This window comes from Rhinolophus sinicus, linkage group LG10 (genome assembly GCF_036562045.2).
Source record: "Rhinolophus sinicus isolate RSC01 linkage group LG10, ASM3656204v1, whole genome shotgun sequence".
Classification (NCBI taxonomy): domain Eukaryota; kingdom Metazoa; phylum Chordata; class Mammalia; order Chiroptera; family Rhinolophidae; genus Rhinolophus; species Rhinolophus sinicus.
In genome coordinates this window covers 52,251,740-52,270,030 of record NC_133759.1, presented here as the reverse complement: position 1 = coordinate 52,270,030, position 18,291 = coordinate 52,251,740, and the positions used below count along the sequence as shown (strand labels likewise).

At 41.8% G+C, this 18,291-nt stretch overlaps 1 protein-coding gene across 16 annotated transcripts in view; it reads right to left on the bottom strand.

The window, feature by feature from the left end:
* Positions 1-18,291, bottom strand: part of PXK (PX domain containing serine/threonine kinase like) — a 67,733-nt gene that overhangs the window by 38,445 nt on the left and 10,997 nt on the right. For all 16 annotated transcript variants that reach the window (XR_012489719.1, XR_012489720.1, XM_074313187.1 and 13 more), the window contains exons 2-3: positions 7,768-7,818; positions 5,322-5,369 (exon numbers count right to left, since the gene is read on the bottom strand). Coding sequence is in view for 14 of the 16 variants with exons in the window: in XM_074313187.1 (XP_074169288.1) it covers positions 5,322-5,369; positions 7,768-7,818 (99 nt within the window). In the remaining 2 variants the exon portion in view is untranslated. The remainder of the gene's footprint in view (positions 1-5,321; positions 5,370-7,767; positions 7,819-18,291) is intronic.

Sequence of the window (18,291 nt, the reverse complement as noted above, 5' to 3'; positions counted from 1 at the left end):
TTAGAAGTTCTGTGGTGTAAACTGGACCCAGTGGGATTATCCACCCCCCATGTCAAAATTCTGCCCTCCCTACTTGCTTAATTAGTTAGCTTGATGGGGAAACTGACCTTAAAATGGTTCCTTGCCACATGGAACCGACCTAAAATGGTGGCCCAAGCAGGCAGAGAAGTCCCCAGCCTAAGCCCCAGCCCACTTCCGCATAACCCCCTCCAAGCCACACCTTGAGCCAATCACCAGAAGACACCTACCCCTTCCCCAACTCAAGGAAGTCCCCAACCCAAAAAACCCTGCTCAAAACCTTGCTAGGGGCTCAGTCTTTTGGGAAGGATCCCGCTGAGCCCGCGGGCATAATAAAGGTGACTCTCCTAACTCTCTGAGTGCCGCTCGGGTTCTTTCCGGTCTTGGATTCTGCAACAAGCTCTCATCCACTGAATTTTTAGTTTCAAATGTTTTGTAGTTTTCTCCTCTCCTATCTGTGTGTGTGTGTGTGTGTGTGTGTGTGTGTGTGTGTGTGTAAGATCAATTTACTGTTGTAAATTGAGTGGCTCCGGGAGGGAGAAAAAAATAAATGCAGGTGCTCAATATACTATCATTTTCCAGATCATTTAAAACTCCAAGTCTATTTTTTAAACTTAAAAAATAAAGCATCAAATTGGTATCTTAATTTAATGAGCAAAATCCCTTTCAAAAAGCAGTGCTATTTTACACTGGTGCTTAGATTAGAGCAGTCCAAATGGCATCTGTATTGATTGAGAGAAGGCCATCCTGAATTCAGACAAGGCTGTAATCTAAACCACCCATGTGGGCAAACCTAATTTAGCCTGTTCCACTCTGTATTTTTCAAACAGCAATGAAGACCTTGAACTTGATATTGGACAAGATGAAAAGGTTGGCGGACAACTCTAAATTGCCTATTTCTCCAACCTAATTATGAAAGTATGCCAGAGCACACTTCGAGTGAATTTTCTACCAGGGCATAATTCACTGCTAGATAAGACACAAATTTCAGGTCATTTTCCTCATTCACACAATTAGGCTTTACCTAAAAGCAGTTTCTTTATTAGCTAAATAAAAAAGCATCCTTATGAAGAAAGCACATCACTCAGCTAGTACATACCGTGTTTCCCCAAAAATAAGACCTAACCGGAAAATAAGCCCTAGCATGATTTTTCAGGACGACATCCCCTGAACATAAGCCCTAATGCGCTTTTGGAGCAAAAATTATATAAAATAATATTCCCCCTTATTTTCGGAGAAACATGGTATCTAAGCCAATCACTTTATTATCATTATTTTTTTGTTCAGGAGAATTAAGTAATATAGAATAATCAAAGGTAATATATTACTGAAAATACAACTGATTTATTTCTTTTAAAAACTCTATTAAGTTTCAGGCTATTAATCTCGTATGTGTGTGTGTGAAAGAGAAAAATAGAGAGAGAGAGAATGAGAATGTGTGCCCAGGATAGTTATATACGCACAAAAAATATCTAAAGTTGCTGCTTGAGAATAGCTACCTCTGGTAGTGGGCTAGTAAGTTAATTTTTATTTCTATAGTATGAAATGTTTACACCGCTCATTTACTACTTTTTTCAAATTTAAAAAAAAGGAAAGAAAGAAAAACTCTTTTGCTTACCAAACTAATCGCATACAGAGCAGATTTTTTTTAAATGCCATTCACCAGTGTCAGCAGATTTGCCTGCACTACCCGCCCAGCGGCAGACCCAGCTGAATCCCACATCTCTCAGAATGGACAGTCATGTCTGATATCTTTGGATTCAAACTTCAGTAAGGCAATGTTTCATTCATGGTGAGGACGTGAAAATGAATTTGATAAGGTACCTGTTTCAAACTCTGTGGCCTCCAAGCTTCAACCAATCTATTTTTTCTAGCTTCATTTCACCTTAGGAAAATGTACCCATCTGCCCAGACATACCATCAGCTCTTCCAAATCATCAGGTGAAACACAGTCCTTCGCCAACAGCCATGGTCATCGTGTCCCTGCTATGTCAGTCTGCTAGATATGCTGGAGGAGTTTACATCCTCACAATAAATATTCCTCAAAGTACTAAAACTATGCAATGTGTGTGTTATTTTAAAATCTTGCCTTTTACAAAGATTAGCATTCAAGAGACACTTATTTTCTTTTGACTTTCTCCTAGAATTTTTTTTAAAATGCTTATCAATTTCAGAATATAAAATTTAGAACTCCAGTGACTAATTATAAGGTGGGAAAGAGAATACTAGCACATGGAGTGATAGAGTCACTAAGCCGGTGACTTCCTATACACCTCCACACTGATGGCTCGAAGCCATGACACCTCATCATCCCATTTTCCAGAACTTTCCTCTATAACACGCCAAATGGATTCCCTTCTTGAATTAAGAGAAAGAGAACAAGGAAGCCAGCAGAAAACGCCCCCAAAGTTTCATTCATAATACCTGCATAATGACAATGCAAAGGGGAGATGATCACCAAAATGGGGTCTAAAGCCCATAATCTGACCCATGCTAGCCTAGTAGAAGCCTGCAAATTATATGACAAACTGTATCATTTTCAAGAAAACTACCTTTTGCTGCAGGAAAAACCTTCAAACTCTGAAGGTTTGGTCATACTATAATTAAAATTTCAAAAGACAACATGTGTCTAATGCATGGCCATATGGCTATCTCTCACTTCCGGTATCAGATCTTAATGACCTTACAAACTGCATTCAACCACATTCCAGTGAGTATTCTAGGGAGTTCTAAACTTTCAGCAGACACTTAACTTGTCCCCATGTCCCCTCAGTGTACAGTAGAATCTCTCCAATGTCAACAATGGGCAGTAAAATTCAAATAACAAACATTTGCGCTACAACAGACCTGAGACCTGGTTTAACTCCTTCAGTTCAGATGGGGAAAGTGAGGACCGAAAGAGGAAATAACTAATCCAACGTCTGAAGGCCAGTAAGAGCTGAGCCTGGACTCGTTCCCAAGTCTGAGGGTTCCCGACCCAGTTCCGGTCATTTCAATTCCTGCTTCCTTCTTCTTCCTTGTTCTATGCTGTCTCCCTTGATGGTTACTAATTTGATGTTGCCTTTAAAATAAGGTGGTGATTTTTCTTCACTGTTACCACAAAATATGCTCACTATAAAAAGTTGGGAAAGTACAGCTTTTCTCTGTTTTTCCTTACATAGCTTACACGTGCTGGTTTGTAGAGAACTTGCAAAGTACAGAACAGTATAAAGAAGCAGAAAAAAAACATAACCCATAATCCCACCATTTGGGATCACTTTTGTTGACATTCTGGCATATTTCCTTCCAATCTTTATTTCTAAACATTTCATGTAATTATATTATATTGCATGTATGATTTTACATCCTGCTTTCTCTTTTCACTTAGGCATTTTTTCTATTGAACTCTGCATATGTGTATTACATTTCTTTTCCTTCAGCAGGAACTCATTATCTGTCAGAAGGGTAATCAGACACTGAAAATCATGGTCACAGTTTTATTCTGCGGTTTTGGAATCCTTTTGGTCTATTTTATGGAGGCTGTTTTGAAAATATTTTGTTGCCAAAAAGCTGTATGTACTTTCTTCTGTTTGTTTACTTGGATCCAGAAAAACCTCCCACTTGAAATGATGTCTGGCCATATCCTGCCCAACACAAGCCAACATCAATACACATGAATATTTGCATTTGAAATAAGATGCACATTGAAAGTACTCATTTTAAAAAAGAAAATTACACTGAAGCAAAAATAAAATTCTATTATATTAAAAATGCCATAATTGAATAGTCAACAAAGATTCAACCTTATATCCCCAAAGCAAGAACAAATAGGAGATAAAACCCTTCCCCACCACCCATTCTTAGGGGTTGGGCCCAGGCAATTTCCATTTTAGAAATATTTCTCCCACAATTCTTACTCCTTCAGTTCAGATGGGGAAAGCTCTAGCTGAAAGACACAGTACAAAGATGACTCCCCCTTCTTTAAAACTGGGCAAAGGTTCATCGGGTATAAAAGTGAAAATAGATAGTAGGTTCCATGTTAACCCTCAGATGCTCACGCCACTGTGCAAGTGTCACATGGAAATGTCTGGAGGGACTTGTGTAGAACATCCACTGCTGGAATATACCGCACATCGGTGCCCTATCTATAAGGTCATCACAGGCCCAGCTTTTGTCTAAGAGTAAAGAATATGCTATTAAAATCCATAAATGAAACCAACTAAACCTATCTATGAGGAAAATTCAATCTCTGCCAATATTCTATCTGGAGATTTAAGTTGGTCATACTATAATTAAAATTTCAAAAGACAACATGTGTCAAATGCATGGCCATATGGCAATTACGTAAAGGTTTGCAGATACTCTGGCCAATTCTATTGGAAGGAAAATAGGGAGGTAATGCTTTTAACAGTGTTGTAAATAATGTTAAAGTGTGGACTCTACAAATGCTATTTTCCATAGTTTGGTCAATAAAACATGAACATTTAAAGGAAAAGAAGCATTATGCTCCCTCCCAGCCAGCAGTCCTCTTGACCTTTTTGGACAGGATCAGAGGTCATTCAGAATAAGTGACGATGGCTAGCTCACCAATGAAGGGAGCTGAGCTGGTAATAAGCCAAGCACTCTGGCTCCGGTTTAAAGGTTTTGTGTTACCAATCAAATCTGAGATATGACACAAACCCAATGATCTTCATTAATCCACTGCACTTGAAGACCAATCTGCCAAATGAAGACATGGGTGGTATTGCCAATATTTCCAACAGTACTAAAGCCCCTCTAGGACCCCTCAATGATTACCGTACTAGCTGTGTTTCCAGGGAAAGACTTTGCAGCTCATCCCTTTTTCCATTATGGCCACCAACTTATGAACATTTAAATCAAAGGAATTTACAAATATGTATTTAAAAGGAAAAGTTACACCGAAAAATTCTCTAGTTACTGCTGAATGTTGGTCTGCAATGCTGAGCACACAGCCTAGTTTAGTGGAGAGAGTCTGACGGAGATCCAGCTCCATCTAAAGGAACACCTCTAGCAATTCATTTAATCATTCCTAATCTGCAAAAAGGGTAATACACAGCATCCCGTGATCGTGGTAAGGAAGCAGTCGGGCACAAAGGTACTCAGTTGCAGAGTGACTGTTACAAATCACATGTTTGTTCTCAAAAGTTTATTTTTAGAGTCACACATCATCTGTTTAAAGTATGACTTTAGCTCTTTTGCCAGGGAAATTTGCTAATTTCTTGTTCCTGATATTGCCATTTCCAACTGGTTTCTGAGACACCCCAGGCCATCAATGTGTGTCATTAGTGTCTTAAGATATTTACCTGCAAGCTGTTGTTCAGCAAATCAAAGTCACTGTATCTCCTGACAATCTGTAAGAAACAAGACAGTGGTGTTTAATTCAGCACAGGCCATCTCTTTTCATTTCCTTATTTAATATTGACTGGCTTTCTACAGCTGAGGCACTTGCACTAAGGGTGCTTAACTTGTTTAACTTGACAGGCCCAGAAAACAGACCTAGCACTGTGCCAGGGTTGGCTGGACCAGGGGAAACTGGTTAATGCCAGCCAAATTCACAAGACACCAACAGGTAAGGGAGAGTGATGATGTATTTGTTTTCAGGACGAATAGCCATTTAAATATCTTTCTTTTTTTTTAACCAGGCACCTGGAACGATGAATTAATGATTTACTAAAAAAGAAAAAAAAAAGTTTTACTGAAAATGAAATAAAACTAAAAGGAGGTGGACAGTTTTCAGGCCATTTCATTTCTGCTCTGGGTAAAACTACCCCCAGGTAAGATCCTACCGTTCTCAAGACTGGACTACAGCTGCGGGCAAAGAGCACACCTCTCCGATTCCCATGTTTCCCCTTTTGGCAGACAGTCCACCTTCCATTGTCTACACATTCTTTCTTAGCTATGTTGATGTCTGATTAGGCCATAGACAAATTCTACTAGTTTTCCAGGCTCTGGGCAAGGAAATTATTTTGCTTTTGAACAATTTGATGATTGTTCAACTGCTACTGATAATTCTCAAATGTGAGCCTGCAGAAGACTTACCGGGAGATCACCTAGGACCGCACTGCAGAGAATCTAATTCAGTAGATCTAGGGTGGGGCCCAAGAGTCTACATTTTTGTTACTTATCCCCTGGAATTCTAATGCACTGAATCTAGAAAACTGTATCAAAGGTTGATTTTTCTGATAGGATACTGTGTTGGCCCTGCTTGTCAAATATACATCCAAAAGTTAAATATAAGACCATCCCTGATAAGTGCAAAGGAACAAAAGGTAGCATAGTGGTTAACCATGGAGAATATATGAATGCCGACCCTTATCTGTCACTGGTTTGAGTGTGACCTTAGAACGGTTACTTACCTCTTGAATGTAAAATGAGGCTAACACTACCACACAGAACTTTTTTGAAAAGGTTGAATGAATTAATGTGCTTCAACCAGTGCCTAACAACAAATGCTCAATAGATATTGAATATTATAATTATTCAAACAAAAAGCAGTTTGAAATTTCAGGCAAAGAAAAGACCAAGTGTGGGCCACTGTGGTCAAAGCTTGCTTAGGGTAAGAGGGAGGGAAAGAGGGAGAAAGGGAGGGAGGGAGGGAGGGAGGGAGGGAGGGAGGGAGGGAGGGAGGGAGGGAGGAAGGAAGGAAGGAAGGAAGGAAGGAAGGAAGGAAGGAAGGAAGGAAGGAAGGAAGGCAGGCCAAAATGGGAGTCAGTTTTGCTAAGCCAGGTCACCAAACCAAAACTTTCATAACTATCCTAATTGCAGTTTCAGCCTCTCCCAGGAGTGGGGTTTTAAATCAATGAGTCTGGAATTTCCTTATTAACACTAGTGAGGTAATCTGCCTGATAAGACCCCTTACCTTCCCCTAAGAGAAGGTGTCCTTGCCGAAATAATTCACTCTTTTAACTTCTTAGCCACACCCCCCTTCTGTCTATAAAACCTTCCATTTTGTACAACTCATCGGAGCACCTCCCTAGTTGCGAGGTGGGATGCTACCTGATTCATGAATCACTTATTAAAGCCAATTAGGTCTTCAAATTTACTCGGTTGAATTTTGTTCTTTAATAGAGGTAAGGTTCAAGCTGGGCTGTGAAAAGATAAGGTAAGAGTTTTGGAAGATGGGAGAGGAAGAAGGTAATTATATTACTGAAACAGGAAAGAAATGGTCTCAGCATTCAGCCACCCTCTGCAAGTCAGCTGGGATGGAAGGACTTCCACGCAGGAAGTTTTTTTCTGAGGCCACCACTGAGGAAAGCAGACCCTGGGGCTGTAAGAAGACCTCCACCTATAGTCAACGAGAGAACCAGTACTAGAAATCGTCTATGAGTGAACTTGGGAGTCCATGAAATGCAGTGTCCAAACTTTATAATGTCCAGGGCACTGTCTCACCTTACTATCGTACCTGGCGGACTGAATTCTAACTTCCTTCATCCAAACCAAGGCTGCTGGGGAGGTTTGAATTTCTAGGAACAAAGCAAGTAATTTGCCTATCCTACTTATTCTGGGTCTAGCTAGAAAACAAATTCCTAGCTAGATACTCTCCATGGTAACATCAAACATAAATTAAACCAAACAACTAGGAACAGAAAAGCCTTTTATGATATATGTCTTAGAGCTAAAGGTTTATATCTAAAAGAAATATGATTTGTATTTATGCATATTCTGATTTTCCCAGATTTTTTTACATGCCACAGTCAGAATTTTGTTTAGAAATTTTAAACATTTTCTAATGACAAAAAAAAAGCTTACCTGCCAGCTGTTTTCTACAGAAATTCCTCTTTGTACCCGAATGATATATTCCTAAAAAAGAGGAGAAAAAGAACCTCAATTATAAAAGACCCAAATCAGAAGATCAACAACAAGTGAAAGTATCAGATAAAGTAGACTTCAGAGCAAAGAAAATAGACACAGAGAAGGATATTACATTAAGATAAAAGGGTAATCTACCAGCAAGACATAGCAGTCTTAAATGTGTATGCACCAAACACCAGTGATGCAAAATATGTGAAGCAAAAACTGATAGAACTGAAAGAAGACACTGACAAATCCAAGATTATTGTTGGAAACTTCAACACCCTTCTCTCAGCAATTGCTAGAACCACTAAACAGAATTCCAACAAAAACAGAGGAACTCAGCAATACCATCAACCAAAAGATTAAATTAGCATTTATAGAACACTCCATCCAACAACAACAGAATACACATTCTTTTCAAGAGGATATACAGATGGCAAATACGCACATGAAAAGATATTCAACATGACCAGTCATCAAGCAAATGCAAATTAAGACCACAATGAGATATCACAATACACCTATCAGAATGGCTGAAACAAAAAATAACACCAAATGCTGGCTAGCATGCAAACTGATCACTCATACATTGCCTGTGGGAATGTAAAATAGTACAGCTATTCTGAACAGTTTGGCAGTTTCCTAAAAAGTTAAACACGTTAATTATAATATAACCCAGCAACTGCACTCCTGGGCATTTACCCCAGAGAAATGAAAACTTAGGTTCATACAAAAACTTCTACACAAATGTTCATAGCAGCTTTATTAATAAGAGCCCCAAAGTAGAAGCAAGCCAGATATCCTTTAACAGGTAAATGGTTAAACTTTACTACATCCATACCACGGACTCAGCAACAAAAAGGAATAAACTACTGATACAGGCAACAACTTGATAATTCAGAGAATTATGATGAATGAAAAAACCAATTCTGAAAGATTATAAACTGCAGACGGTCTCCAACTTATGACTTTTCTTTCGACTTTACAGTGTGAAAGCGATATAAATTCAGTAGAAATCCTACTTCACATTTTGAATTTGTATCTTTTCCCAAGCTAGCACTATGTGGAACAATACTTTCATGCGACTGCTGCTCAGAGGCAGCGAGCCACAGCTCCAGCCTGCCACGAGATCATGAGAGTAAACTACAGATACTCTCCAGTGTACTATGCTGCCAGTGGTTTTTGGATACTGTGTTCTGAGCATGTTTAAGGTAGGCTAGGCTAAGCTATGATGCTCAGTAAGTAAGGCGTGTTAGATGTATTTTTGACACAACAATAGTTTTTCAATTTATTATAAGTTTATGGGGACATAACCCCCTTGTAAGTCAAGGAGCATCTGTATATGATTATATTTATATAACATGAAATGACAAAATTATAGATATGGAGAACAGATTGGTGGTTGCCAAGAGTTAAGGCTGGGGTGGTAGGGTACATGTGGGAGGGAAACGGCTGTGGCTATAGAACGGCAAAGTGAGGTGCTGTGGTTTGAATGTTTATGTCCCCAAAATTTACATGTTGAAATACTAAATCCTAAAGATGATGGTACTAGGAGTTGGGCCTTTGGAAGGTGTGGGGACAGAGTCCCAGAGAGCAGTTTCCAGGCTCTCGGCCTCACATGGAAAGGTGCTGGCTCGGGTAGTAGATGGCCATCAGCTGTGGCTAGTTGGCCGTCAGCTGTAAGCAGTTAGCCAATTAGCCACTGATATAACCTCCGTGGCTGCGCTGGTTGGTCAGTCAGTTGGTTGGCAGGCAGAGAAGCCGACGGCAGGTTGCGGGTCGTGTGGATCCAGCCTCCAGTGAGCCTATAGTGGTAGGACTCCCCTATCTATGGCTCCATGGGTGTTCCTTTTTGGCCTACCCATATCCTGCGTTCTTATGTGGGGAGCGGGACCAGAGACCCCACAGGCCGCTCCGCACGACAAATGTCGCAGCGAGCAGGGTCCCCCGCATGACAGAAGGTACTTAGGTACTGAGAGTGAAACCCTTGTAACGGGATCAGTACCTTACAAAAGAGGCTCCAGGGGAATCCCTTGCCTCTTCCACCATGTGTGGACACTTTTGAGAAGGTAGCAGATATGCGCCAGGAAAAGGACCCTCAGTAGACCAGGATTATGTTGACACCTTGACCTTGGACTTCCAGCATCCAGAACTGTGAGAAATAAATTTCTGCTGTGCCTAAGCCACCCAGTCTATGGCATTTGGTTATAGCAGCCTGAACAGACTAAGACATGAGGTTGCTTGGATTGATGGTGAAGGGGAGCAGAGTTTGCCTCCCCAAAATATGACTCTTTGGGGATATCTACTCTTTTAGACTGGTTAACTTTAAGAAACAGCAGACATGGGAGAAGCTCTGAAAACCAAGTAGAAATTACCCTTCGTAAAGGGCAATTCCATTTGGAAGGGAAATTCCATTTGTGAGACTGTTTCCCTCCGTCACTGTCCCAGGCCTGCCTTCACTAGCAGTGGAGAAGGCAGGACCTTAAATCTTGCATAACAATCTTACCTTTGTTCACTGTGCTTCCCCTGTAACCTTCCACAATGCATTCCCCACCTTCTACATCTTCTTTTGTCTTTAACTGAATAACATGTATAGAGGAGATATACATGTTATTAAACTTAAATTTTTTTTTCACCTGCTAATTTGTCTATCAATTTGATTATTAGACCAGCCAGGCAAACCTTAAAGGGTAGAGGAGAATTTTCCCTCCCGACAGTGGAAACATTCTGTATCTTGACTGCATCAACTGTTAGGCTCCTGGTTATGACACGGTACTCGTTTTGTAAGGTATCCTTACCACTGACAGAAATTGGGTAATGGACATTTAGGATCTCTCTGAATTATTTCTTACAACTGCACATGACTCTCCAGTTATCTCAAATAAAAAGTTTAACCGTAGGCATTCCAAACTATATGTGCTAGCAGTCAGGAGACTAAGTACGATCCATGATTTTCAGTGTTCAAAGTTTGCACATTATATGCAGTCATCTAGAAAAAGCCATGATTAAGAAAACAAATAAAAAGGTAGAATAGATATGCAGTGATGGCGTTTTCCAAAGAAACCAAATCCAGTAACCGCCAAACCTGCCTGATCATTAAAATCTCCCTGCTCCCTGGGAGCCAGGAAAAGTAAGGGTGTTAAAAATACACATTCCCAGGCCTTGCATCAGACTTGCTAAATCAGAATCTCTAGGATAAAAACCCAGGAATTGGAAGTTTTAATAGCCTCCCTAAGTAATTCTCACTAGTAAGTAAACAGAAAACAGACCTGGTCCAGCCTTCTGCTTATACACACAGGAGTTATGATGAAAGTACAGATTAAACTATACAAAGAATGTTAATATTCTTTCCTCAGATGCTCAGAATTGTTTTAACATCATTGGATGGTATGAATTAGGCAGTACTCATAGTCACCACTCAATAAATCCTTATCAACGCAGTACTCAACAAATCCTTTCTACTGAATTAATTCTGACTTAAATAGGTTCGAGAGTCAAGTCACATAAGCACTGTTAACCTGGTAACTGGATTTTAAAGTAGATCTTATTATACAATGAGTCATTTCCATTCTGTTTATTTAGCAAAGGCTAATAAAGTCCATATAAGCAGGAAGTTCCACCTCCTCTAGAATATGTTAAGGATGATACATTAAACAATATGCTCTCAATTACTAGTGAATCAACGATGAGCCTGGCACCATGCTTAGTTGGTTTCATGTGGGGTTATAAAATATTTCAAAACTGAGTTGTGTAGTGTGGTGAATCTTTATGCAATGCACTAATGCAATTATTTCTGAATAGGTCAAGCCAAAATGCTAAAAACATTAGACATTGTTATATTTTGGGATCAGTCCTTTAGCTCTGAAATTTTTTTTTTCTCAGACTTTTCTCACTGGCAAATTTTCTGAGCTTTTACATTCTTACAGGGCTGAAATTAGTACATATAATTGAGTAATTCCAAACAACTACACATAGACAAGTTTTTTGATGTCTAAAGTTGGGGGGCAGGGAATGTTAATTCTACAAAATTGCTTCAAGCATCCATTGCCTCATTATGATTTACCAGAAAAAGAATATTAGTTTTCAAAATCCCAGCTCAATGTCGGGCACTTGGTAGGTGCTCAGTAAACATCTGCTGTCCTGCTTCACATACTTTGAGTGTAAAGTTTACACCTATGTCCTACAAAGATGCTGCTGCCAACTGTAAATGCCCACTAAGCACCTACCATGTTCCGATCCCTGTGCTTCGTTCATGCTGGCGATATAATTCTGAACAAGAAAAGTACAGTCTGACTCCATTCCTCCCATGTAGACATATAGTTTAGATTTTTTTATTTTATTTTTTTTTACTTGGCTACAAATGGGCACACAGTAATGTTTGGGAAAAGCATTTGGCAGACGGGCAGCACTGCAAGACAGTGCCTGGGTGCTGAGGTCAGACTGTGATACCCAAAAGTGACATGTGAATTAATGTTCCTGCCAAGGCACTGCTTGGTGTGTAGGCCAGTGTTCTCCAAAAAGGGTGATTCTGCCTCCAGGGGACAATTGGCAATGTCTGGAGACATCTTTGGATGTCACAAGGAAGGGGCAGGAGCGCTCCTGGCATCTGGTAGACAGAGGCCAAGGATGCTGCTACATACCTAAAAGCACAGAACAGCCCCCACAACAAAGAACCATCTGGCCCCAAATGTCCATGGTGCCAAGGCTGAGAAACCCACGTTCGGCTGCATCAGTACAACAGGTCATCCCAGTCCACAGAGCCTTGGGGTGCGGGTGCTGGTGGGGGTTCCTCTGTCATCATCTGCCTTGGCCACAGCCCCCGGCCCTCCACACACAGCAGCATCTGTAACAGTGCACATCCCCTGAGAGGGTGAAATCAGTTACTGGCAGCCTCGAGTACCACCCATTGTACTTCGCCTGTAAAGGCTCATTAAGAATGAGGGTCCAGTGCAGCCCCCAAGTCCCACCCACTATGTAGTTACAAATGGGAAATAAGATAAGGTGACGCTGTTCAGAAATATTTTTATTCCACTTCAATGGGGCAGACTGTTCCCTAACTATAAAACATTTGAATTATTCTAGTTTGCTTGATACCATCCATCCAGCCTGACCAAAAGAAAATACTTTCGCCTCAAATCTCCAATGCTGTAAGCTGAAAAACATCGTATGGCTGTCTACTGATTGCACCCACGGCTGGTGCTCTTATTCAAGCAGAGAGAAGAGTGCCCTGGAGACCAGTAAAAATCCCCCATTTGAAGTTAGGCCTCCACCTCCTGAGCTGGAGTCAGCACCCAGAATCCTCCAGGGCATCGTCTCCATCTTTGCCACCCTCTCTAATGTGGAACAGAACCTGCGGTGTGTGTAAGAGACAATAAACACCAATGCCCATCAGGCACAGAAGGGGGCGTTAAGAGCCCCGCGGGGCAGCCCTGAGTCACACAGATACGCCTGCCCCAAACTCTGCCATCTGTTGCCACTTCCCTAAAGGGTCTTCTCCTTCCTGCTCTTCCTCAGGACACCACACGCCTTATCGTGGACGGGCAGGGTGGCTGCTTGTCAAGCCCTCGCATGTGGGCAGTTTGGCAAGTCAGTGAGGTCTGGTGCTGAAGTTCTTCAAACTGGAAAGGCACTGGGATCACATGATTTCTGACTTAAGTAAAAGAATTCATGGAAAGTGAGTGCTGATTTTGTGCCAGGAGCTTTTGCTAAGCTCCTTACTCAACACTGCTCATTCAGTTCTCACAGCTGCCAAGAGGGTAGAAGATCTCAGTTCACTTGGCTCAGGGAGATGAGCTCTCCAAGGTCGCATCGCTAGCTAGCGAGGAGGCACCTGACTGGGGACTGGGACCCAAGTCACTGACTCTAAGACCTTCTAACCCTCCAGGTACAGCTGGCAACCCCCAGGGCCAGGGGGCGTCTGAGCCCAGCTCCTTCTGCAGCCCTGAAAGATGGGGGTCCTCACCAGTCCGTGGGACTCGGGTGGTTCACCCCTAATGATGTAGACTAGGGACTCTTATGCTGAGAATGCAGGGGTGGGCTGTCCTTGCCACAATCATGATTCATGCTTCCGACACAGGCCATTTTTCCACGTAAGCATCCTTACTGGCATTTTGTGTCTCCTGAGTTTCCAAAAAGGTATTGAAGATTTCTGTGCACAGTAGCTGGTATTCAAAGATGTCTCACTTCGGTGAGATTTTAGGAAAACCAAGGCAGAAAACTTATTTTGAATCTGTCTGGCCCCAAATTACGTTAGTGAGGCTATAAACACAGACCACTTTAAAAGAAATGTGTTAAAGGAGCTAAAGCCAAAACTTAAGCAAACCTTTAAACCAGCCTAACCCATGTAATTTGTTTCTTCCCTTTGACACACACAGCTATTAGATTTACTCTGAGACTCAAAGTACAGAAATACAGGGCAGCTCTTCGGAGGTATTTTACAGATACCTGTCACGTGTTCCTACATCTTTACCTCTAAAGCAAAGAGTTCCAACCCTGCTACATTCTAGAATCACCTATAGAATACTTTTTAAAAAGACTCCTATGCTTAGACCCCATTGCCCTAAGATTCTAATTAACCTGTCTGGGCTGGGGCACAGGCTTTAGGAGGTCTTAAAAGTTCCCCAGGTGACTGAACCGTGCAGCCAAGGGTGAGAATCACATTTCTAAAAACCTCGTAAATAGGAAGCAGCTTCACACTACAAAAATAAAGCCTCTGTCACGAGATGAAGGAAACAAACGAACCACGCACCCACCAAACCTTCGTCTCCTCTACCCCCATCCCTCCCTTCGGCTTCACATGGACTCCACTCTCCTGTCTTCTTGGGTAATGTAGGGACCTACCCTGAGCCCTGGAGGGATCCCCCACACGGGGTCTAGAGGATGGCTCCCACAGGCACCAGTCCCACCATCTCCCAATGGCCCTTTCAAGTGAACACAAAAGAACCATTACCCTCATTTACAGCTGTGGGCAGTGAGTCTCTGAGAGGATAAATACCTTGACAAGAGTGGTGATTCTGGGCTAGGAAGCCAGGTCTGTCTCCAGCACCCACCAGCCACCCCACTTCTCTGGGTTCATTCCCAAACCTGCTTCCACCTTCAGAGAAAGGCCTGCAAAGAATGCTGAGCACAAGTGACCTTGCTGGATGGACATCTAACACTATGCTATTTCCCTGCTCAGGAATCTTGCAGGGATCCCACCTCCCGCAGGCTAAAACGCAAATGCCTTTGCCTAGCTTCCATGTTCTTCCACACCTGACCTAACTGTCCTAACCCTTACTTTCTACTCAAACCCTCCTCTGACCAGTCAGACTTCTTGTATCCTAAATGCCTCTTAACTCTCCTCTCTTTGTGGTTCTACCTATTCAAAACCTAGTTCAGCCTTTTAGTCATATTACTGCTATTTTTGTCCCATGTCTGCCTATGCTGGGGGAGGAGGGATCTCGCCAACTGGATTAAGTTCTTCAAGGACTGAAATCACACATTTCTTTGTATTCCAAATAGCAACCAGCACAAGGTCAGGCCAATAGCAGAAGTGCAGCAAACACTCGATTGATGAGTATTTGTTGACCGATGGCTTACCCCTCTGGCAGGAGGAAGCATATTGCTCTTTTTCCTGTGAACCTCCATCGAGGTTAAGTCAAACAGCACTCTCATGCGATCTCCCAAGCTCTCAGACCTATCATGCCTTTATAAAATCAGTATTCAAACCCACAGTCTCACACAGCACAATAGCTGCAGCTCACGGGTAGCGGGCAGTGTCACCCCGAAGGACAGCAAGGTTTCTGAGGAAATTCTCAGTTACAAGGCTTCTGCTCAGCTCCCTGGCCACCTGCCTCACGGCTCATGGTCCTTAATATTTCACTCAGCATTAATGATTACTCCTTGCTCTGCTAAATAGTCATTATTTATCATTGTCTCATCTGCAAATTTTCAATGCTGGAATTGCCTTGTGTTTCAGTTGCTGCACAATCCAATAATGTGCAAAACCTCCCCCCAAACGAATGAAAACACTAAAGGTTTTAAAAGCCTCTGAAGCTAACCTAAATTGTGGCAGGTGAGGGAAGCCAAGTATATCTCCTTTTCAACCAACCGAAATAAATTTAATTTAAAATCTAACTGATGGAATCATAGAACCATGTGCTTTAATTTATGCAAAACAAATTCTCCAGCTTCTACTGCGTTCACAGAAGGAACAAGGAACACAGCACAAGCACACTTTGATTCCTGCAGTGAGATGCAGCAGTGAGATGCAGCGGCCCTGTGGCTCTGCTTCTCCCTTATCTGGGCCTTTTGAAGTCCACTCTCTTCTCTGCAGGACGGTCTCCTGTGCTGCCAGGGAAGCTGGTCTCCAGGCGGACTTCAAAGACAGCCACTGTTCCAGGCAGGAGGAGCACTGCAAAGCAGCACTCAAAAATTCTTTTGACCTCAGACATGACTACAGAATGGATACAGCACTTTAAAAGCAGTTCCTGTAGCATTCTCCAGTACAATGACCCTTAAATAACGCCAAAGCAAATTATATAATTTGCTAAGATGAGAACCCAGTATTCCACCTTACATCAAAGCAATGAAAAGAAAAAAAGCCCTCAAACATTTAAGGCTCAATTAAATAGGAATTAAAAATGAAATATAACCTTCACTGTTAAATAATCCTCACATCCTTTGGGTCATCACCCTAAAAGTGCAGAAACAGACGCAGTGAACATAATCTCAGAGAACCGCCCACCACATATTTAACTAGAAAAGACAGTTAAACCCAAAGACAGTTAAACACAAAGACTCCAATCTGGTTGTAAATGATTTTGTGTGGGCTCCAGTAGCTAAGGTGGGCACTGCTCACGCCTCACGCCCTCAGCTGGTACCTGCTCTTCCTCCTGGGCCACGTCTCTACCTCCCCCCATTAGCACTGCCCCAAAGACAGGCCACAGAGGCCCTCCTGGAGCCTGCCGGAGGAGCTGGTCACTGTGTGATGATCAGTGACCAGTGCCCCCCTCCCAGACACCATCACCACAAGCCCCCAGGGGAAATGGCCCTGGCTTTCCATTCAGAGAGACCCAGTTCTAAGCCCACTGCCACTTACTAGTTTTGTGACCTAACGTCTCTGAGCCTCAGTTTATTCATCTGAAAAGTCGGACCTTTCCAAAAGGAATGTGGTGACTATTAGATGAGATTGTAAATTTAGAGCATCCAACACAAAGGCCAGCTTTGCAACTCTTCTCTCCTGCTAAGAAAACAGCAAACACCAGGTGTGTCTGCTGGTAAATACATCAGGGCTTTAATTGGCAAGCAAGGGAGACAGCAGCAGGAGACAGCAGCCTCACTATGGAGACCATGGAAGGAAAAATAAAAAGTAGTCCTTTGCTTTGAACATGGGAAACAATGTTACCAGTCTCTGACTTCTGACAGGAAGTACCATTATTCCAGCCTCTCTGGTCTCAGCTACTCTGCCCATTTGTAAAAGTGGCTAATTAAAAAGTCCGCCCCTAAAATAACCTGGATGTCAACAATAAGAGAAAGCGTTAAGTTATACGTGGTTTATTCATCTAGAGGAAGAATATGCAAGCCTTTAAAAAGATGTATTAAATTTTTTCATTACAAGGGGAAAGGTGTATGCTATAATGATATGAAAGAAAGGATAAAAAGAATTGTGATAACTTTGATAAGAAGAGGGAACTACACCAAATGTTAACAGCAGTTGCCTCTGGAGGTCAAATTATGTGTGGTTTAAATTCTCTTAGCTATTTTTTTCTGTATTTCTCAGGTTCTCTTCAATGAGCATATATTACATTTCTAATCAGGAAAAGCAATTTTTTAAAAAGTTCCTTGGTTTGCTACACACGTAATTTAAAACATGCTACTTTAAAATAAAGAATCCTGAATGATAAAAATAGAGATTATCTGAGCGTGGATAAGAGCACAAGCTATCATCTGTTTTCCTTTGGGAAGAGAACTTCTGGTCATTTTACGACTCTTCAGCACTTTTACTGTGCTGGGAAGACTGGGAAAACAGGAAATGAAAGTCAAATAACTTAACTCCTCCACTTGCATCAGGGGTTGTAAAACATTTGGTGGGAAAGAAGCTTGAAACAATGAATCAAAATTCAAACCAGGGGAGTCCCTAGTGGTTTCAATAATTTACAGTAGAACCCATCATCATCGCTAAGGATAACCGAGGGTTAACTACGCATACACTTATTCTACTTAGTCTAAAAATGTCACTGTCTTCCTGAAACATTAGTTTCAATTCGTAATCAACCATAGAGTGACTATACATGCCACGCTGCCATCTATTTCCTCAGAGCTCAAGGTAATAATTGCTATGTTTAGGGAGCCCTTACTTGACGCCTTCTGTTCCTCAGCTTATTCCAGCAATGCTGGGAGGTGTCACTATCTCTCTTTTACAGGAACCCCAAGGCTCAGAGAGGGTAAATGACTTAAACAAGTGCAGTCAGCTGGTCAGTGATAAGGATGGACTTCACC